Raw genomic sequence first — 18,774 nt, forward strand, 5'->3', positions numbered from 1 at the left:
TATCGATTCAAGTTCTTGTTTTCTGAAAATCGTTGCTAACGAGCTGGGCTAGAATCTCTGTTGAATTGATTGGACGGCTGGCTAAATAAATTGCATAAGAGCTGCTGTCGGGTTTCTGTTCCGTGTTGTGGCTGCACAGAGTTCGCTGCCCCGGGTCTGACAGCATTACAAAACTTTACCCGTCCAGCCTCTGCCACACCCCTGCCCCTGCCCCTTGATTAACGTCAACGGCATTGCAATTGTGCAACTTTTTGTGCGGCTTGTTCTAAGTGGATGGAAACTCGTTTGGAAGCTTGTTTAAATTTAACATTTTATTAGCGACTCACACCTGGGAGCTGTAGCTGCGGCTGGAACTGGAGCTGGCGGCAGCGCAGTCGACGTGGTTCGACCAAGTTCTGCTCGCTTTCGCCCGCTTTCCGCATTTGATAATCAAAATCAAGTCGACGCCGGCGCCAACGCCAACGCCAACGCCAGCACCAGCGTCAGCTTCGACTCTGGCTCTGATGATGGCCAAGTTCAGTGCCCTCGAATTGTGTTGACGCTTTCCGATCGCTGTTCGCTGCTGATGTTTGCATCGAAATTGGGTTAAGCGTGCCCAGGTACACACAAAGAACACGCTGCGAATCGATTGTTGCATGATTCGCGTGCCCAGTGGCTAAGGTAATCTCTGTGGAGATTGCTTAATCCGTGGGTCTGCCGATTGCCACAGCGTCAACAGTGTGAACATGAAAACGCAATTAGCCCACGTCGAAGCCAGAAAATCAAATGGCCAACACGTAGGCCATATGAAAACCTGTTAACGTTTCAATGACTTTGAACTTTTTTTGGGCTTTTGGTTTTTCTTCTGTTTGCCGCCGCCTGCATTTGCATATCGATTGTTGTTTGCTTGACCCATTTACCGTGGAGCACTTGGAGTGGAGCCGTGGAGCTCTGCTGGCGCTGCTTGAAGCCCACGCCACTTCCACTTTCGTTGGAGCGCGACTTTCTTCAACAATTGCCCATCGATTGTTAGTTTTGGCCCTCAAGCTGGGCTCCAATGGATTTGGATTTGTCAGAGCTTGTCGTAGCTGGCGCTGCTGCTGCTGCTGCTGCTGCCTCTGTCGCTGCCGCTGCTGGTGCTGCTCTGTAACCAGTTTGATGAAGTCGACGTCGGCGTCGACGTCTATTCTGAACGCAACTGATTCTCGGTTGGCTGTTTATAAAAAGTCTTTGGCCAACTTTCTTGAGCTTCATTCGCGGCTCAGGCGCGATCGTCAACGTCTCGTACAGAATGAAAGCAGTGCTCCACCTTTTGTCGCTGCTGGCTGGTGCCAGCATTGTGTATTCCCTGCCATCTCTCGGAGCTAGGGAGAATGGTCTGCCCAGCTCGTTTGCCAGCGAGGCTTCGCAGCTGATTGCCACGCAGCTGCTCAAGTACAACAAAGACATCGACGCCAACCAGGTGTATTCCCCACTAGGAATAGCCACCATTCTGGCCACGTTAGCAGAGGGTGCCGATGACGAGACCTACGCGGAGTTTGGCCAAGTCTTTGGCTTCCCGCAGGAGCGACAGCAGCTGAGAGCCGCCTTTGAGCAGGCCTTGGCCGTCTTCCAGAAGCGAGACACAGTCGATGCGCTGCCCTCGTTCCAGACCTGGTTCTATGTCTATCGCAACAACAGCGTGCGCGAGGACTACAAGCAGCTGCTGCGGCGTCACTACTACGCCGAGGTGAAGGACATCAATAGGGAGGAGTCCGACTGGCAGGAGGCGAGCAGCTTGGCGCTGGAGGGCAGCGGCACGGACGGAGGTAGCACAGAGCCCAGCAACAGCAAGGATGTGATCGGCTTCGAGACTCTGAAGCGCATTAACCTGGACGACGATGCTCCCATCGGCATCAGCGAGGACAGCTACGGCGAGGAGGTGGTCAACAAGGAGGCCTCCAAGTTCGATCGTGAGCTGGATGACAAGCAGTATGTGGAAAAACCAGTTGCCTTGGCCGAGGCTGCGCAGCTGCAGAGTGAGCGGGAGCAGCTGACCACCGAGCAGACGGCAACGGATGCCGACAGCAGCAGCAGCAGCAGCAGCACCGATGCACCAGTGGAAAAACTAGAAAAACCAGCCGAGATCGCCCTGACCGTTAAGGAAAATGTTGCCGAGAAGCAGCAGAACAAGCGCAGCGATGCCAATGCCGAACAGAATCCAAATGTGGAGGAGAACGAGACGGTGCAGGAGGATGAAAAGCTGCGCAAGCTGCTGCCCAGCGAGCAGAGCAGTGCTGCCAACCAGGTGACCGGCAGTGAACCCGAGAAGGTGCGCCTGCCCCTGCAGAAACTGGAAAATGCCGTCAAGTCAATGGTCAAGGAGGGCGCCGACGAGATTATGATTGCACTCGAGTCGCATCTCAGCTCAGTGGCTCGGGTATGTCTCAGCTGCAAATATGCTCAGGTGACTTTTCTCTTAGCTAACTTTGCTCCTCTTTCGTCTCCTGCCAGGTCTACGGGGGTCGCAGTCTGTTCCGCAAGGATGACATTGCCTGCGCTCTGAGCGCCAACGCCATCACGGGTCGGGCCAACGATGCCAAGACCAAGATGCTGCTCTTCAACGGACTCTACTTCCACGGCAGCTGGCGTCAGCCCTTCTACCAACTGCGCGACGGCAGCGACGAGTTCTTCTTCATGACGAACGAGGACGCCATGAAGACGCCCATGATGCACTCCCGCGGCAAGTTCAACGTCTCCGACTTGCCCCACCTGAAGGCGCGCCTGCTCTCGCTGCCCTACGAGAACGACCAGTACAGCCTCTGCATCGTGCTGCCCAACGAGCCCGAGGGCCTCAGCGAGGTGATCGCCCAGCTGCAGCCCAGCGACTACAAGTACGCGCGGGAGCACATCCAGCTCAAGGAGCTGCACGTGACGCTGCCCAAGTTCCAGGTCATGGAGACCTCGCGCTCCGAGGCAATGCTCAAGCAGATGGGCCTGAAGCGCCTCTTCTCCCGCACCGAGACACAGCTCAACCTGATGTCCGAGGACGAGGATCTGCACATCGACGAGATCGTGCAGTTCGTGAGCGTGCGCGTCGACGAGGATGGCAGCAGCACCAATTCCCTCTCCGCGGCCAACATCCAGGCCCGCTCGCCGATTGCCGCCGAGGCAGCCGCTGTGCTGCCAGTGCCAGAGCCGGAGCCAGAGCCCGGCGTAGAGCGCTTCGATGTGAATCGTCCGTTCGCCTACTTCATCGTGGACTGCAGGAATCAGGTGGTGCTTGCCTCTGGCAAGGTGTACGCGCCCGAGTCCGTGGATGAGCTGCCGCCCGTGTCCATTGAGGTCGAGCTGGAGCAGTCGTAGATCTTCCCACATCAATCAATCGCCTAGCTCTTAAGTTTTCGTAACGAATTTTCACCGATTTCCATAGCTCTAAGTGCTCACACGCAATAAACAAGAATTTCATATTCTACAAAAAACAAAACAGAAAAAAAGCAAAGCAAAATAAAATATCCTGCGCGATGCCGCGTCTGATTTTTCCCAGCCACTTGAGCAGATGCAGCCTAGCGGACTCGGCGTCCATTTGCTGCGCAATCAAAACAACAATTAATTCGCTTACTCGCTGACTAACAACAACAACAACAACAGCAACAATAATAAGCAACTGGCAGCGAGATCAACCCTCAGGATTCAATTGTCTGTCTGTAATATGAAATGTATCTGGCGGTGGGCATCGCTAATTTCCGTGCAGCAAATTTGTCATTGCAATTGCCTCGAGACTGAGAATCGTGAATCGAGAACTGTGAGTGGGCAGGGGCTCGGGGGTTGCTTGATGTGCCGTGTGCCAAGCGCCGTGTGCGTCTGCTTTGTTGACTTTACTCCGAGTTCCATCAATTCTCAGGCTACTCAAGCGAAAGCGGCGCATCCGACACGTGCCCCTGCCTGGCTGGCTGTCAGCCCTGGCGAATCGGACAGCCCTTCCCTTCAAGTGGTCAATGGGCAGCAATTAAAAGTCTCATTAGAATGCATGATGTCTTCTTTTTGCCAACAGCCCGCCAAGGTGGCCAGCCAGGTTCTAGTTCCGCACGCGCAGCACTCGCAGCACTCGCAGCACAAGGCGAAACACAGCACTGAAAGTGGATGTCTGTGAGGCAAAGACGCAGACACGATTGCGAATGCTGGCTGGCGCCAGGCTGTCGGGCGCCAAGAGCCAGAGGTAAAAACAGGAGTAAATGCGTGCCATGATTATAGTGATGACGACTTCCAGCCACCCCAGCCACCTCGGCCACTCCAGCCTCCTGCTCGGCCCAACTATGCCTGGAGACGCAGACCAACTCCTGCTGGCCCCCTGGCCTCCCGGCTAGCTGCCAGCCGAGCAGACGATGATGTTTCATCTTTTCCACATGAAAACTCACGTAACAAAAATTATGATAATCATAACTTTTTTCCTTCTCTTCTCTGTGGACTTTTTTCGTTTGCCTCTTTGTTTTGCTAGCCACTGGACAAAGGAGTCGCTGGCGTTGGCCAAGGTATTTGTGGGCCAGGCTGGCGTCTGGCGTTCGCTCTATTTTTATTAAGTCTTGCATATAAATCAATGCTGCCAGATATGCAGAGTAGCCCCGAAAGGTATCCAAGATTTATAAGGGCTGCTTTCCCTTTGGCCACATTTTTCTTCTTCTTTTTTTTTTTTTTGTATTTGTCGTCAACTCGTTTAAACATTGCACAACATAATTCGCATGAATAACAAGTGAGTATCTGTTGTTTTTTCTAGAGATGTGCAGCTTTACAGGACTCGGACACTCTTAGCTCAAACGGTTTTAATGAATAAAAGAAGAGCAAAGTTCTTTGGCATACCCCTGCCTCCGCCTGACAAATAAATAAGCCGAGACGCAATAAATTCATCCAATTGCATCAGAGGCAAACATTTACTTGATGGCAATTTCAACAAAGCGTCACGCAACGTCTTCAAGATTTATTTGGCTGTTTCAAGTCCCATTACAAGTCAAGTTCGACGAATTAAAAATGCGCCCGGCTGCAGGCAACAAGTGTGGGAAATCTGTGGAATTTCCAACAGGGCCAGCTGTTTTCCGAGAAGAACTAAACCGAAACAAGACGAATTTTCCAGCGCCGCTTCACGCTGACATTTGCGGCGTGAAAATCTAATGAGCATATGTGGGCGCCAACTGACAAAGGGGAGCTGCTGCAGCTCCACTGGAGTGAGTGAGTGGTTGGATGGGTGGGTGAGCGGGTGTCAGAAAATAGACCACGTCTCTGTATAACAGTGTAAGACAATTTTCAATTTTATTTCCTCTAAGTGCTAGACTATTTATGATTAGATACATATTGATTTGGTATTATTTCTCATCTATTGTAGGCCGATCCCCCGATAGATGGATAGATGTGACAGGGCTCCAAATGAATTCAGATTTGTACTATTGTAGTTTACACTGCTGGCTAGAAATCTACAAAAGCCTCTTCGTGCTTGACGGTCTTTGACTTTGGCTTCTGTTTGCCTTCGCTGTGCTTGTCGAAATTGGAAATATCCTCGGCATTCGAAATTGTGGGCGTGTATGGGGGCTGAATGGTCTGATTGAGCAGCGGTATCCACTCCACTTCCTTGAACCACTCATGATTCTTAATGTCCTTGTTGCCCCCAATTAGATTGCCAAATCTGCAAATACAAAAACAATTAGATTTAAGATGATAGAGCAGAGTTGACCTGCCTTTTCGAGAGATCCACTTGCAGTAAATGATCCACCAGATGACGCAAAGGGCCCGAGAAGGCACTGGGCATTTTGTAGTCCCCCTCGCAGATCTTGTTGTACATGACCATGACGTCGCGACTATGGGTGGCGAAGGGCGAATGGCCGGCAACAAACTCGTAGATGAGCACACCAAAGGCCCACCAATCCACGCTGGTTCCATACGGCTTTGACTGTATTATCTCCGGTGGCAGATACTCCGGCGTGCCACACAGGGTCATTGTGCGCGTCTCCACTTTCTGCAGGAGAAGGGAACGAATTTACAATCCAAGTCGCCTTTACCAGAGCACACTTACTTTCGCAAAACCAAAATCAGTGACCTTCAGATAGCCATTCTTATCGAGCATTATATTTTCGGGCTTTAGATCACGATACAAAAGGCTGCAATAGTGGAGATATTCCAGGGCGAGAAACACCTGCGCCGCATAGAAGCGAGCCTGTTTTTCGCTGAACTTGCGGACTCTGCAATGGGAATCCGTTGAAATAGATAGTTACGATATAAGATATATAGATGCCGACTCACTTGCGATGATAGGTGAAGAGTTCGCCACCCATTATAAGCGGCAGGACGAGGTAGAGGCTGTCGTTGTCCTTGAAAGAAGATACCAGATTGACGGTGAATGGAAAGCACATTGAGTTGAGCACTTTCTTTTCGCTCATGACATGCGAGACCTGCTTGGTTTTGATAATTTGATCCTTGCTCAGCTGCTTCGAGGCGTAATAGTTGTCGCCCTCCTTCTCTTTGATCAGCTGCACCTTGCCGAACGAGCCAGCACCCAGGGTCGCCTTGATGATGAAGTTGTCGAGACCGCACGACGGCGATGGGGTATTGCGAACGAACTTCTTGTTGAACTCGTCCTTCAGCTTATCCAGTATGACACCATAGTCAACCTTCGGACTAAAGTATTGCGCATCCATAGTGGAAACGCGCCCATTAATTTAACTTACTTTTTAAATTTTTATTGGTTTTGGTTTTGTGTATAAAACTATTATAAAATGCTCTAAGAATTTCGACTAAAAATTACACACATTTTCAGGACAAACTAGTCAATCAAATAAATTACGTAATAATGAAAAACTACACAAGGACTACTTGTAGACCCTGATGATCTACATTCCGTTCAGATGAGCATAGCGTAGTTTCTTGGGGAGCTCCCATAGCTAGCTATCGCGGTTAACAGGTGAACAAAAGCCCAGCAGCGAAAACAAAACATATTGGAAGACCAACGTTTAAAAATTATTAAACAAGTCTGGGTGGCGATTTATTTTCGATTTCAATTTCGATTTGGACTCAAAATTTTCAAAGTTTGACAAATCTTCAATACTGTTAACGGTCGGTAGATAGGGTGGGCTAATATCTTGATTAAGGATTGCAATCCAATCGACGCCTTGAAACCATGCATGGTTTTTGATATCCGTAGAGCCATCGGTTGAGTTACCTAAACTAAAGAAGCATACTTGAAATGCGGCCCGTTAACTGGTTCCAGAGTGCTTACCGCTTTGAGGGCTCACTCTGCAACAAGTTCTCAATCAAGTTTTTCAGCTGGGCCGTAAAAAACGAAGGTATTCGATATTCGCCCAAGCAAATTTTCGAGTACATCAATATGACGTCACGATTGTGCATTGAAAACGGCGAATGGCCAGCTACAAACTCATAGATCAGTATACCAAACGCCCACCAGTCAACAGACTTTGAGTACGGCCGAAGTTGAATGATTTCCGGTGCCAAATATTCGGGTGTACCACAAAGTGTCGACGTCCTATTGTCCACACGCTAAGTAGATCAGTCTTCAACATAGATATTTGAGCTATGAAATCCGAAGTAATTGCGGTCTTACCTTGGTAAACCCGAAGTCTGTCACCTTAATATAGCCGCGAGCATCCATTAGGATATTCTCCGGCTTCAAGTCGCGGTACATGAGGTTCATGTGATGCAAGTACTCGAGAGCCAGAAGCACTTGGACCCCATAGAACCGCGATTGCTTCTCATTGAACTTTCGCACTCTTGGTGCATAGGGGAAGGACTGTGTCTATATAATTGCAGATCGTATAGAAGTTAAAGCTATAACTCACTTGCGATGGTAGGTGAACAGCTCGCCGCCATTGACGAACGGCAACACGAGATACAAATAGTCAAAGTCCTTGCTGGCATCGATCAAGTGCACTAGAAATGGGAATCGAACGGAGGAGAGTACGGTCTTCTCGTTGTGCACGTGATTGACTTGCTTCAGACGCACCAGATCGTCCTTGTTCATCATCTTAGCAGCATAATAATTTTTGCCTTTCTTTTCCTTAACCAACAGCTGCACTCGAACGGAGATATGTGTACATATATGTTTATATAAATTTGTATAGACTGACAGAGAGAGGGACGAGTAAATCACACAAATATTGAACGGGATAACTCACAACAGTGCCAAAACTGCCATTGCCAATGATTGCTCGCTGCACGTAACTCTCAAGGTTGGTATACGGCGATGGTTCCTGGGATTTCCAACGCTGCTCAAAGTCCACCTTAAGCTTATCGAGTGTGACGGTGTAGTCTTCCTTTGCATTAAAAAATTGGCGCAAGTTCTGGCTACTCATAATCAGCTCACTGGCCTCTTACTCATTTTCCACGATAAGGATGGACAACACTCGGGAGTAGGATATTTGATAATCAATAAACGAATAATTTGGGCATTCATAATTTGGTTTGATTTTGTGTTGTTTCAAATATTTGACAAACGAAAAAAACAGAAAAGGCAACACACACATACATATGTACATTCACTCTCGAAAACTATTTCAATTAGTTGGGCGTGCCGTCCAAATTAGGCCAAGGTATGACAAATAAGCTCCGACCCCCAGCCAGACAGACACCGTATGACCGCATGACCACATCAAATGCCAATTTCCTGTGCGTCGGCCACACATATCAACGTCACAGTCCCAGTCCCAGTCCCAATCCCAGTCAGAATCCCAATCGTAGTCGCAGTCGCAGTCACTGTCAACCTTAACGTTCACGTCACCGACTTCTTGATGCGGTCCGGCAAAAGTAAGAAAAATTGCAAAACGTCCAGTTGATAAATGATGCTAACCAAGATTACATAAGTTCGTAATTTTCTAGTACATTTATTTCTACATGTCAGCTAGTCAGCTCTTAGCTCTCAGCTCTCGGCTCTCCACTCTCAACTAGGAGCCTCTCTACACGTTTGCAGTTGGCATGCGATGATGGACACGTCGGCCATCCAGCTCTGCAGCTGAAGACAGATGCTGATAAGAGCGAACCGGATGTTCCGGTTGTTGCATGGCTTTTAAGGTAACTAGCGAACGACGACCCGTTATTGGCCATTTTGGGCATTTCGGCCATGTGTTGTGTGGCGTCTGCCCGTTGTTGGACGCAAATTGACAATTAATCATTATCTTTCAGCGTTTTAAGCCTTAACTCGAGTGGAGGACTGTGAGGGAGGCTTGGGGCTGGCAGGCAATTACCAAAAGGTTAGGCTTTGACTAGGCTCTTGGCTCTGGTGTGTGCCGAGGCATGTGCAAATGTCTTTCTAAATATGTTTGGGGTTGCTTCTAATGTGGTGACATTTGTATTCGAAAACTTCATTATTCATTGACAAAATCTCAAATTGAAAGACAATCACACTGTTGCACAGATACTTGATCGGTTCCTAGGCTGAGCAGTTTTTCACATAAGATAATAGATTTTGGTGGGATGTAGGGCCATGGATGGCTGTGCTTAATTAACGTTAGCTTTAATTTTGTTTATTATATTATATTTTATACATTAGGATCTGGCTATAACGACTCCGACAAACTTTCCGGATATCACGACAGTTACTTGAGCGTCATTATAATCGGACTCTACCGTATTACGTTATATATATTATTCATATCATTAACATTTGAAGCAAGTGCAAACTGTTGAACGAGTTCTGAGAGTCTTTTGAAGTTCTATTTAAGTTGATTTTTTTGATATTCCAATGACAGGTAATGCCTCAGTTTCTATATTCCACCATTGCTTGTTCATCATCTCAACAACACAACAAAGGCTGCTCAGAAACTCACAGCTCACTAGAGTATAGTTCCTTTCAGTCAGTTTAAACCCAAGTCAATTATCATGGAAATTTCGTCCAGCTCTATAGCGGGGAATAGCTCTCATCAGCATGCTTCAAATCGCCTCTAACCACTTGACAGTGATTCAGCTAACTAATTCACTGCATACTCCATATACTCATATGGTTTTTAATACACTTAAAATTTCGAAAATTTGTCACGTACTTAACATAACGCAATTGCTGTTTTACGTTGAACCCAACCGCTTTCACTTGCACTCTCCAGCGTTCTATCACTCTCTCTCGCTCTTTCTCTCTCCCTCTCTGCCTCTCTCCGTCTCTCTTCAGTTGAAGCTAACCAGTAAATTAGAAATCGTGCAAAAACTAAACAATATCACTTAGAACGACCCAATCCAAAAGCTTGGCTCATTTAACATACAGCCACAAGATGAGACCCCGTCACACACACACACACATACACACAGAGAGAGAGAGAGAGAGACAAGATAAACTCCAGTGGGCTAAGATATGTTAACGACTGCAATAAATAAACGGATAATATCTGGCTCGCTAGGCCTTTCCATAAATACACACATCCACGTCCACGTCCATTGGCCTCGGCCTCGGATTCGAGTTCGAGTTCGACTGCGTCTTGGGAAGATGCGTTCGCTAAGCGGGCCGAGAGCAGATTAAGTCATACGCACACGTATCTCCTCCAGGCGGAGCAATTGCCATTTCTTTGGCTGCTGGCAGCCACACTTAAAATTCATTAGCTGTATTAGCGGACTCTGCCTCTGCTTGGCTTATGCAAAGTAATTGACGCCCCGATGAACTGTTGACACGCTTCACATTTGTCTTGGCGTTTTGCTGCTTTCGGCCAATATTTGGTTTAGTTATCAGTGGCATTTTTTCTTTGCTCTGGGCTCTGGCTCTCTGGGCTTAAGTAGGTGAAAGCGAAAGCTGGGCACCCAGGCACAAAATGGCCAAATTCAATTATGCTGAAAGGTTTCGCCACACACATGTATGTATATGCCACATTTGCGAGCAGCCCTCGCCATTAGCGCTAATCTCTACACAAACGGGATATGAATCATGGCACACACAGTGTCTCTTCCTCTCTCTCTATCTCTCTCTCTCTCTCTCTCTCTCTCTCTCTGTTGTCGATTATATGCTGCATGCTGCATGACCGGCAAATGCATTCACTGTGCACAGTTCAGCAAGCAGCAACAATGTCAACGTATTCCACCTCAGCTGAGTCCTACTCCCCCCTCCCTCCCTCTATCACTGTCGGCTACCCTCCCCTCCGCGCATGTGTGCAAAAGGTGTAACTAATCCGCAGGCCATGTGACTTTTGTCATGCGCCGCGCCGCTGTCAGTCACTGGCGTTAACCTCCAGCTCCGACTCCTGCCAGCTCTCCTCCCTCTCTGGCCGCTACCTTGGCTCGTAAACCCTTTGCAAGTGCCAACGGTTTCCAGTCAATTCCACCCCAATGTCTGCTCACAATGCGAACCTGCCACCGCTCCTGCCTCCTGCCTCCTGCCTTCTCATCTTCTGGCTTCACCTTCAATCATCGATGTGGACCACCCGCTATTGTTGCCATTGCTGCTCGTGTGCTCCATGTAATCCATTGATTCGTCCAGAGCCCGAGTCGACGGGCGGCGCTGCGGGTGGCAACGCCGCTGACATTTTGCAGCTGGCTGACTTTTGTCCATGTTTGAGGTAAGTTTCGGCATTAAAGAAATTATTATGATTATGATTATGATTATTTTAATGCGCATTTACTTAGTTTTATTGCCGGTGCACTGGACTGTGCTGACAGTTTGACTTTTTGGCCACCTTTTGTGCTCTCAGAGCGACATAAATCAGCCATAAACAGGATCCCCATTGATGATATCGACTCAATAAATCAATTGCATATGACATCAGGTTCGATGTGCCCAACAAATACTGACCCATACACATGACAAAATTTTTGCATATATGAAAAGTGAATGCGTATGGACAAAAGAAATTTAATATATAAAGAAAAGTAAAAACTGTCTGAAACACGTTCTTTATTATTTTATTTATATGGAAGAGTATTGTATATTGAGTTAAATTTGGGTAATTCCACAATCTGAAGCTTGAGTAGTTGCATAGGATCATTGTAGTATATGCTTGTTGTCAGTAACAAATAGCACCTGAAGGTCCTTTAAGAGTTTCGATTAGATAGGATGATCAAATTTGATACAAATTTCTTTAATAATATTGTAGATGTATCTTGGCTAGAATATTTTACATTAATTATAAGTAGGATGATATCTTCGGCATTGTTTTTTCATTTAAAAATCAAAGCTCTTCATCTTTAACAGCGAGCCAATCTCGTGTGAGTGCACTACCTCATTTGAACCAAGTACTCTGTTATCGATAAATAACTTATCGACTTTACTGAAAGTTATAAATATGATTTAATGAAGACTACATATCTATATATATCTATATATATATATCTATATATTTATAAATATGCATATATTATCTCCATTCCTCTCCTCTACTTGGCTTTATTTATTAGATCTAGGAAACTCTACCATTTTCATTACTAAATAAAAGTTTTTCTCTATATAAATATATCAGTTATTTTAATATATCAACATTTTCTCTGCGTGTACTTATTCATATTCTAAACAACAATTTGTAAGCCTTTCACAGTGAAAACCAACGCATTCACATTCTCTATGAGCGAAAGAGAGAGAGAGAGAGAACTGGAAGCTGTGGTAACCGGCCGGTTAAATGGCTTTTGGCATATAATAAAAACAATGCTGGGGATAAAAACAATTGCAATTGCTAGAATTTTAACATTTGCCATAAATAAACATGAGCCGGTGGCATTTGCCAATTGCGATTGGCCATTGCCATTGCAGGCAGACAATTTTTGGAGGAAATGCGAAATGCTGAAACATTTTATTGAAATTCAATTAAAGTCGTATTTCAATAATTGGCCACGCATGGTGCGCATTTCCGTGCCGTGCTCGATTTCAAAACGACGCTCGGAATTTATGACTTTTCAATTTTTGGCCGATTGTGAAATGTTGTTGCCACTTGGCAACTGTGGCATGCCCCACTAGTGAATGTCGCTGCTGTTGTTGTTGTTGTTGTTGCGGCTGCTGTCCATTTGCCAAGGGAGAAACGGAAATTGGTGCAAAATTGATGCCCGCCCGTCGAAAACTCCATCACGAGCGCTACGGTGCATTAGGCTGCAAGTTCTTATCAGTTCAGAGCTCACCACCCTCAGCCCTTGGCCTTGCCAACTCCACACAGTCACACACACACAAACACTCTCGCAGCTACCCTTAGCATTTCTCTCACGTTAAGTGTGCAAAATTTTGCGTGATTTGTGCGAATCTCTCCTCGCATTGGAACGTAGATAAGAGTCCACATTGCAGGGTATTCCCCTTCCCGAGGGGTGGTTAGTTTTGGTCGCCTTCTTGTTGACATTGTTGTTGTTGTTTAGTGCCATAAATTCTTCTCTTTTTTTCTCGTTTTCTACATGTCATATCTGGCTCTCCATTTGGGCACAGATCATTAAGTTTCCACGGCATTTCGGCATTGCTATCTGATTTAAAGACTCGCCAGCAATGGGAACATGTGTTCTAATAACTTGCCTCAACTACTGTAATACATATTACTAATAGATCATCTTGTTATTTTGGACGAATCTATCTCATCTCTAGATTTGAGGAAATGCTAATTGTGTTGCGTGCCATGAGTCTTGACCATTTCCTATGAGAAGAGCTGCATGAAGTATGCACATCAATTATAATAATAATAATATTATAATATATAATAATATTCGAAAGGTCATTCACTTAAGTTGGGTTAGTTAAAACAAAACTTTAATATGAATATGAATATGGATATAGAAACAAGATTGTTCACACATATTTATATTATATCTCTCTATTATATTAAAGTTCTTAAGATCAATTCCCAATATATCTTAGTCATCCCATATATTCTGCAATATTTATAAAATTTCACCAGCTCGATCGCACTTAAGGAGACATTTTTAGCCCTAGGTATGCAGCCGCTTGCCTCGGAAATATCAACCTGAGACGTGTTCAAAGCAAACTGACAACTGCAGCCGCATTGAGCAGGAGGAGATAGATGAAGCCATCTATATATATGTATATATATATGGACAGATGATGCTATAGCCACATCATCATCAACTGCATCGCGGGCGAGAATCGCCTTTAGATCTTGAGTGCGCCAAGATCTTATTTCTAGAGTGCGGCATTTAAATTTGACAGCGGCGCGATTTGCACGCTTAATTGAGACAGGTGCCCAGAGCAGGAGCAGAGGCAGTGACGTGCCATGCCGTGCAGTGCCGTGTCGTGCCGTGCCGTGCCGTGGAGTGGAGGAGTTGGCGAACAGTGAGCAACTGCGACATGTGTTCGCTGCTGTTGCACAAGCCGCAAGATTTATCATCGTGCCACGTGTGTCATTACGGGCGCTGCGTTCTTCACGGGAATAGCGAACGACGCATGCCAAATGCAAAATTAACAACCTAATTAATACCTAGACCTGTCAGAAGGCAGCGCGACATGCCCATCCGCTTAGCCGCCACGCCCCGCCCGCCCCACACCGTGGGCAGCTGCTCCCGGGCCCAGATAGCTGGCATAGTTGAAACAGGGGCGAGAGGAGGGAGGGATGGGAGGTAGAGTTGTGGCAGATGTGGGAGGGTGCCTAGTGGGGCATATTCGCGTTTTTAATTGGTGCCCGGAACGTAGCACAGTCGGGCACATGAGGCAGCGGGCGAACCGCAAACTAACTAACGGCCAGCGGGCGGTAGCTGTCAAAGTCAGCTGCTGCAGGAGCTGGCTAAAAATGGCTAAAAATGCAGAATTGACTGCCGCCGTCCGAGAGTTTCAGCCATATTGAAGGCGTTTGCGGTCGTCTAACAGCACTTGACCGGACGTTTATTGAACATTTTTACTTGCGGTTCTCTCGGCACTCAACTCTCCACTCTCCGCTCTCCGCTCCCTGCTGGCAGTGCTCAGTGCTCTTGGCCAACTGGCAGCTGGTTTGGCAGGCGCTTTTATTAATTTCGGCGAGCGCGTCTCAATTTCACGGACAGTCATCAGTATTAAATGCAAATAGCTACAAAATGGGATTTGCAAACAGACCAAAAGAGGAGCAGAGAGCGGAGTGACAGCGAGTGCCATAGATTTGGCGGCTGTCCTGGGCGAAGCCAGCGAAATTGGCCAAAAATGCGTTAAATGCAAATTGGATAAGAAGTCGTGTCAGGCAGGACGACCAGGACGACCAGGCGCTGCATATGGCTGCCAAAAAGAAACCCGAAAAAAAGAAGAAGCAGCTACAGCCGTTGCTGAAGGATATCCGCAAGGATATGGCACTCGCATCACATGAGCGGCGAGCGCGAGGCCGCGTTTCGTGTTCATTTCACAAATGAAAGCCGCGACAAACTTGAAAGTGGATTACGTTTGCCTAGCCTGGATACGCCAGGCCAGGATACGCCGGGGCCGCCCCCTCCTGCTCTGCATCCGTATTCGTATTCGCGCCGCACAGCTCGACTATCTGCCGCCGCATGTTCTTGCAACATAAATCCGTGAGTTTTGCGCGCTCGCAAATTTATGGCGCTGGCGACACTTTCAGCTCAAAGTTTGCTGCCAGCGGCATTGTTGTATTTATGACCGCGACATGACCTGATCCTGCTGCCACTTCCTGCTCGCTGCTCAGTGCTCGCTGCTCGTGGGCGACTGCCGCTGAAAAGTGTTGCGAGTACGTGCAACCTCAGCCTCTGCCTCTGAATGAGCCCCAGCCTCTGCCTCTGCCTCAAGCTGCAAGCCACAAGACTTAAAAGTGGCGCTCGGAAATTGGATTTACTTGCAAGCCAAACTGCCGTCTTAAATCTGCACGCCTGTCAATTTGCTCCTGTTTAAGCGCGATTTATATGGCATCTGCTACACGCCCTCCCCCCCCCTCTCCCACCAACACCTCTTGGGGCGCTGCTGCCGCTAATGAGCGCCGGCTGCCTTTGTCCCGCTGCCTCTGCAAACAAGCCAAACAGGACGCTGGCAGCGTGCCCCAAGACTCAATTGGAGTTAATTACGTGGAAGCGGCTCACTGTCACACAGGCGCAGGCAGAGGCGGAGGCAGAGGCGGAGGCAGGGAAAGAGGCAGACGCACAGTCACAATTACAATTACACTCGGCTTTTTACATGTGATACTCCCCCATAAATATGAGAGCGAAAAAAATAAGAATAAATAGGAAAGCGAACGGCTTTGCTCGACTGGAAGTTACTCTGTGTTGTATTTATGGAAAGTGAATGAGTTTTATGAATTATTTTATGAATTTGCTTGAATGATAAAATTAACTTTAGGAATTCATTCATTAAGGATTTCAAGGAACAAGTCTAAGCTTGCATGGAAAATATCTTCACCCACAAAAATTGAAATAAAGTTACCTTACTTTAATCCAAATCAACTTGTTCATTCACAATTGCTCATTAAGCTTACATATTAGTCTTAGGATTATTATCTATCTTAAACTAAAAGACACGAAAGTTCGTTATATATATATTCAATATAAGATACTATTATATTAATAATAAAATAAGATAATTTTAACAGAAGTATCCTCACCTTACGTAAATTCTAGTTCGACATTCGCGTTTCATATTCAAGTGTCTAATGAATATGCCCTTTGACCATACGTAAATCGAGGGTATACAAAAAAAATATGCTCAATTCATTGGCTAAAATCAATTCAACCGGATGCATAGCGTCGATGGCGACTGCTGACCGTTGGCCGCTGCCCGCCGTCCGCCGTTCGTCGCTCGCCATCCGCCGTACTTCATCCGATTGCCGTTCGCCTGCCCCTTGGCAGGATGTCAATTGTGATTGAGCGCGTTTTGCTTATGGCTGCAGAATCCCATTTGCAGTTGTTGTTGTTGCTGTTGCTGTTGTTGTTTGCTCAACGTCTCAGCATTTGGGCAAATGGGCAGCCAAAACGTAGCCATAATTATTGTTATGTTAATAAAGAGGCCTTGTCCAGAATAGAGCTGTTAGTTATTTAGGGGGATGGCCGCCGAGGCTTTAGTCATCTGCTCGGCCATTGATTTTTACGTTATGTGTTTGCGCATCGACTTTGCATAAAAATGGCTAAGTGACACAAAACTTTGACGTCGTGGATAAAGATTCGGCAATACTATACGGGCTGACGGACTGAAGGACTGAAGAACTGGCGGACAGACTGTTTGAGTTTTGGCTAAACGCCTGCAAGTATGCCACAAATTTCAGCCGCACGCCATTAACAGCAGACTCTCAAGTCAAGGGGCGTGGCAGCCAGCACTCCTTTCGCTTTTTTAGTGGCATAGTGAGAGAGCGGGAGAGAGAGAGTGGGAGGAGAGATTCGTTACAGTTGTTGGTAGCTGCAACTGATACGAAGCACCGCCTCCACGCCTACCCCGATAGGTGTGACAGATCGTGTGATTGATGAAATGCGGGCAGCGAGCAGCCTCCCGAGCCGCCGCCTGTGGGCCGCCAAACTAATTTCCACATTTTTCACATTTACGAAGACAAATTGAGGTGCGAGCTTGGGTCGAGGCAATAAAATTGCCGAATATCAAAACAACAAAATCTTTTGCAACAGTCGGCCATAAAAAAGAGACGAGCCGAAAGGGGTTTGAGTGACTGAGTGAGCAGCGGGACGAGGGGAGCCGAAGGGGGTTAGTGCCGCGCATTTGACACAGAGGCTTCAAAACATCGCCAGAGACGCGCTGAGAGTGTCAGGCATGCGAATGCCAATTGTTTTTCGATTTCGCCGCTTAAAAATGCGCAAATCCGTGAGCGGCGCATTAGGCGAGGGCTGCGTGGAAAGTTCGAAGTTGGAAGCTGGACCCACAACACTATAAAACTCAATATCTACAACAATAAATTTCAAGCCGCACACACACACACACACACGATAGAGCAGTTGCACAGCTGGGGAAACGTGGCGAATCGATGTCATTGCCGATTTCTATTTCTATTTCGATTTCTTGCCTTTATCCAGTTGCTGTTGTTGTTTTTTAAGTTTTCCATTTCATTTCGTTTTATGTGCGACTCGCCAAAAGTTGTCAACGACAATTCGCTAGCCATAAACGTGGAAAACTCCCTTCTCTCTCTCCTCCCCTCTCAGCCCATACCCAACCCTCCAGCCATACCTCTTTGGCTTTTCAATAAAACCCAACACCAGCCGCAGACACAGCCCATCCGCTCCGGCCATCATTTGTATTAGCATAATGTTGTTTCGATTCTGATTCCGATCCGATTTGCTACAATTTTATTTATTGTTTTTATTTTTATATATTTTGTACACGACAAAGTTAAGCATTGCGCTCGTAAAGCAATCGAAATTACATTTTAAATAGTTCTTGTTTCTGTAGTTTGCTTCTGGGCTCTTTTATGGCTAATTTATGCGCATGGCCAAATCGAATGGCCGAAGGTCGCGGGCCATCACAACTGGCCACCAGAGATCTGCAGCGATTGTTAATTGAGCTGCCTCTCGAGCCCCAATGCCATATGTCGTTCACGATTGCGAGTGATCCACGGATTACTCAGCTGCGGAGCGTCGAGTGGTCAAGGCCATGTCAGAGGCGACCTTGGAGCATGTGCGAAATGTGCGAGCTGGAGATCCATTATTATTTTGGCGTCTCAATTTGTAACATTTCCCCAATTCTCAGCGGCTGTGGCTCAAGTGCAAAAGCCCAAAACAGATGAAAAGAGTCAATAGAAATGGGCCAGCGGGGCAGATGGGCGAAAGATGACGAAAACTCTGCATAAAAATAGATTGCATGTGGCTGAATGATACACGTATATATATGTAGATATACATATGTATGTAAGTATGTAGTACAGCATCTGTTTTGTATAAAAAACTGGGAAATTAAAATCGAAATCAAATGTGCCTGACAGACATCTTAATGCGCCCGCTAGAGCACAGGCCCAGCAGTCTTCAGGG

The 18,774-nt window shown here is 46.8% G+C and overlaps 3 protein-coding genes across 4 annotated transcripts; 1 reads left to right on the forward strand and 2 right to left on the reverse strand.

The window, feature by feature from the left end:
* The first annotated feature begins 1,216 nt into the window (after positions 1-1,216).
* On the forward strand, positions 1,217-3,567 carry Spn100A (Serpin 100A). The gene is made up of 2 exons (XM_018098141.3): positions 1,217-2,398; positions 2,473-3,567. The coding sequence occupies exons 1-2, from the start codon at positions 1,271-1,273 to the stop codon at positions 3,322-3,324; spliced, it is 1,980 nt and encodes a 659-aa protein (XP_017953630.1). The 5' UTR covers positions 1,217-1,270; the 3' UTR covers positions 3,325-3,567.
* Positions 3,568-5,233: 1,666 nt separating this feature from the next.
* On the reverse strand, positions 5,234-6,661 carry LOC108649146 (cAMP-dependent protein kinase catalytic subunit 2). Its single transcript, XM_018098159.3, has 4 exons — positions 6,247-6,661; positions 6,020-6,185; positions 5,685-5,962; positions 5,234-5,632 (listed from the first exon to the last, which is right to left on the reverse strand). The coding sequence occupies exons 1-4, from the start codon at positions 6,639-6,641 to the stop codon at positions 5,416-5,418; spliced, it is 1,056 nt and encodes a 351-aa protein (XP_017953648.1). The 5' UTR covers positions 6,642-6,661; the 3' UTR covers positions 5,234-5,415.
* Positions 6,662-6,952: 291 nt separating this feature from the next.
* Positions 6,953-8,632, reverse strand: Pka-C2 (Protein kinase, cAMP-dependent, catalytic subunit 2). Of its 2 annotated transcripts, none has more exons than XM_018098156.3 (5): positions 8,133-8,632; positions 7,797-8,026; positions 7,562-7,727; positions 7,220-7,497; positions 6,953-7,167 (listed from the first exon to the last, which is right to left on the reverse strand). In XM_018098156.3, exons 1-5 carry the CDS (start codon positions 8,307-8,309, stop codon positions 6,954-6,956), a joined length of 1,065 nt encoding a protein of 354 aa, XP_017953645.1. In that variant the 5' UTR covers positions 8,310-8,632; the 3' UTR covers position 6,953. The 2 variants fall into 2 exon arrangements, with proteins under 2 accessions (XP_017953645.1, XP_017953646.1); XM_018098157.3 differs by having other exon boundaries at positions 6,953-7,162; positions 8,133-8,627.
* Between the last annotated feature and the right edge of the window lie 10,142 nt (positions 8,633-18,774).

The sequence above is a fragment of the Drosophila navojoa genome, chromosome 2 (genome assembly GCF_054131105.1).
Source record: "Drosophila navojoa isolate 15081-1374.11 chromosome 2, UAZ_NAV_1.0, whole genome shotgun sequence".
In the NCBI taxonomy this organism is placed as follows: domain Eukaryota; kingdom Metazoa; phylum Arthropoda; class Insecta; order Diptera; family Drosophilidae; genus Drosophila; species Drosophila navojoa.

What these genes read in the sequence shown, in the direction of transcription:
- Spn100A (XM_018098141.3), top strand. Translation starts at nt 1,271, where the DNA reads ATGAAAGCAGTGCTCCACCTTTTGTCGCTGCTGGCTGGTGCCAGCATT. An exon ending in ATCTCAGCTCAGTGGCTCGG is followed by an intron (nt 2,399 to 2,472) that starts GTATGTCTCAGC and finishes GTCTCCTGCCAG; the next exon opens with GTCTACGGGGGTCGCAGTCT.
- LOC108649146 (XM_018098159.3), bottom strand. Translation starts at nt 6,641, where the DNA reads ATGGATGCGCAATACTTTAGTCCGAAGGTTGACTATGGTGTCATACTG. An exon ending in CTCTTCACCTATCATCGCAA is followed by an intron (nt 6,186 to 6,246) that starts GTGAGTCGGCAT and finishes TTCCCATTGCAG; the next exon opens with AGTCCGCAAGTTCAGCGAAA. An exon ending in CAAGTGGATCTCTCGAAAAG is followed by an intron (nt 5,633 to 5,684) that starts GCAGGTCAACTC and finishes TTGTATTTGCAG; the next exon opens with ATTTGGCAATCTAATTGGGG.
- Pka-C2 (XM_018098156.3), bottom strand. Translation starts at nt 8,309, where the DNA reads ATGAGTAGCCAGAACTTGCGCCAATTTTTTAATGCAAAGGAAGACTAC. An exon ending in CTGTTCACCTACCATCGCAA is followed by an intron (nt 7,728 to 7,796) that starts GTGAGTTATAGC and finishes CTATGCACCAAG; the next exon opens with AGTGCGAAAGTTCAATGAGA. An exon ending in CAGACTTCGGGTTTACCAAG is followed by an intron (nt 7,498 to 7,561) that starts GTAAGACCGCAA and finishes TGATCTACTTAG; the next exon opens with CGTGTGGACAATAGGACGTC.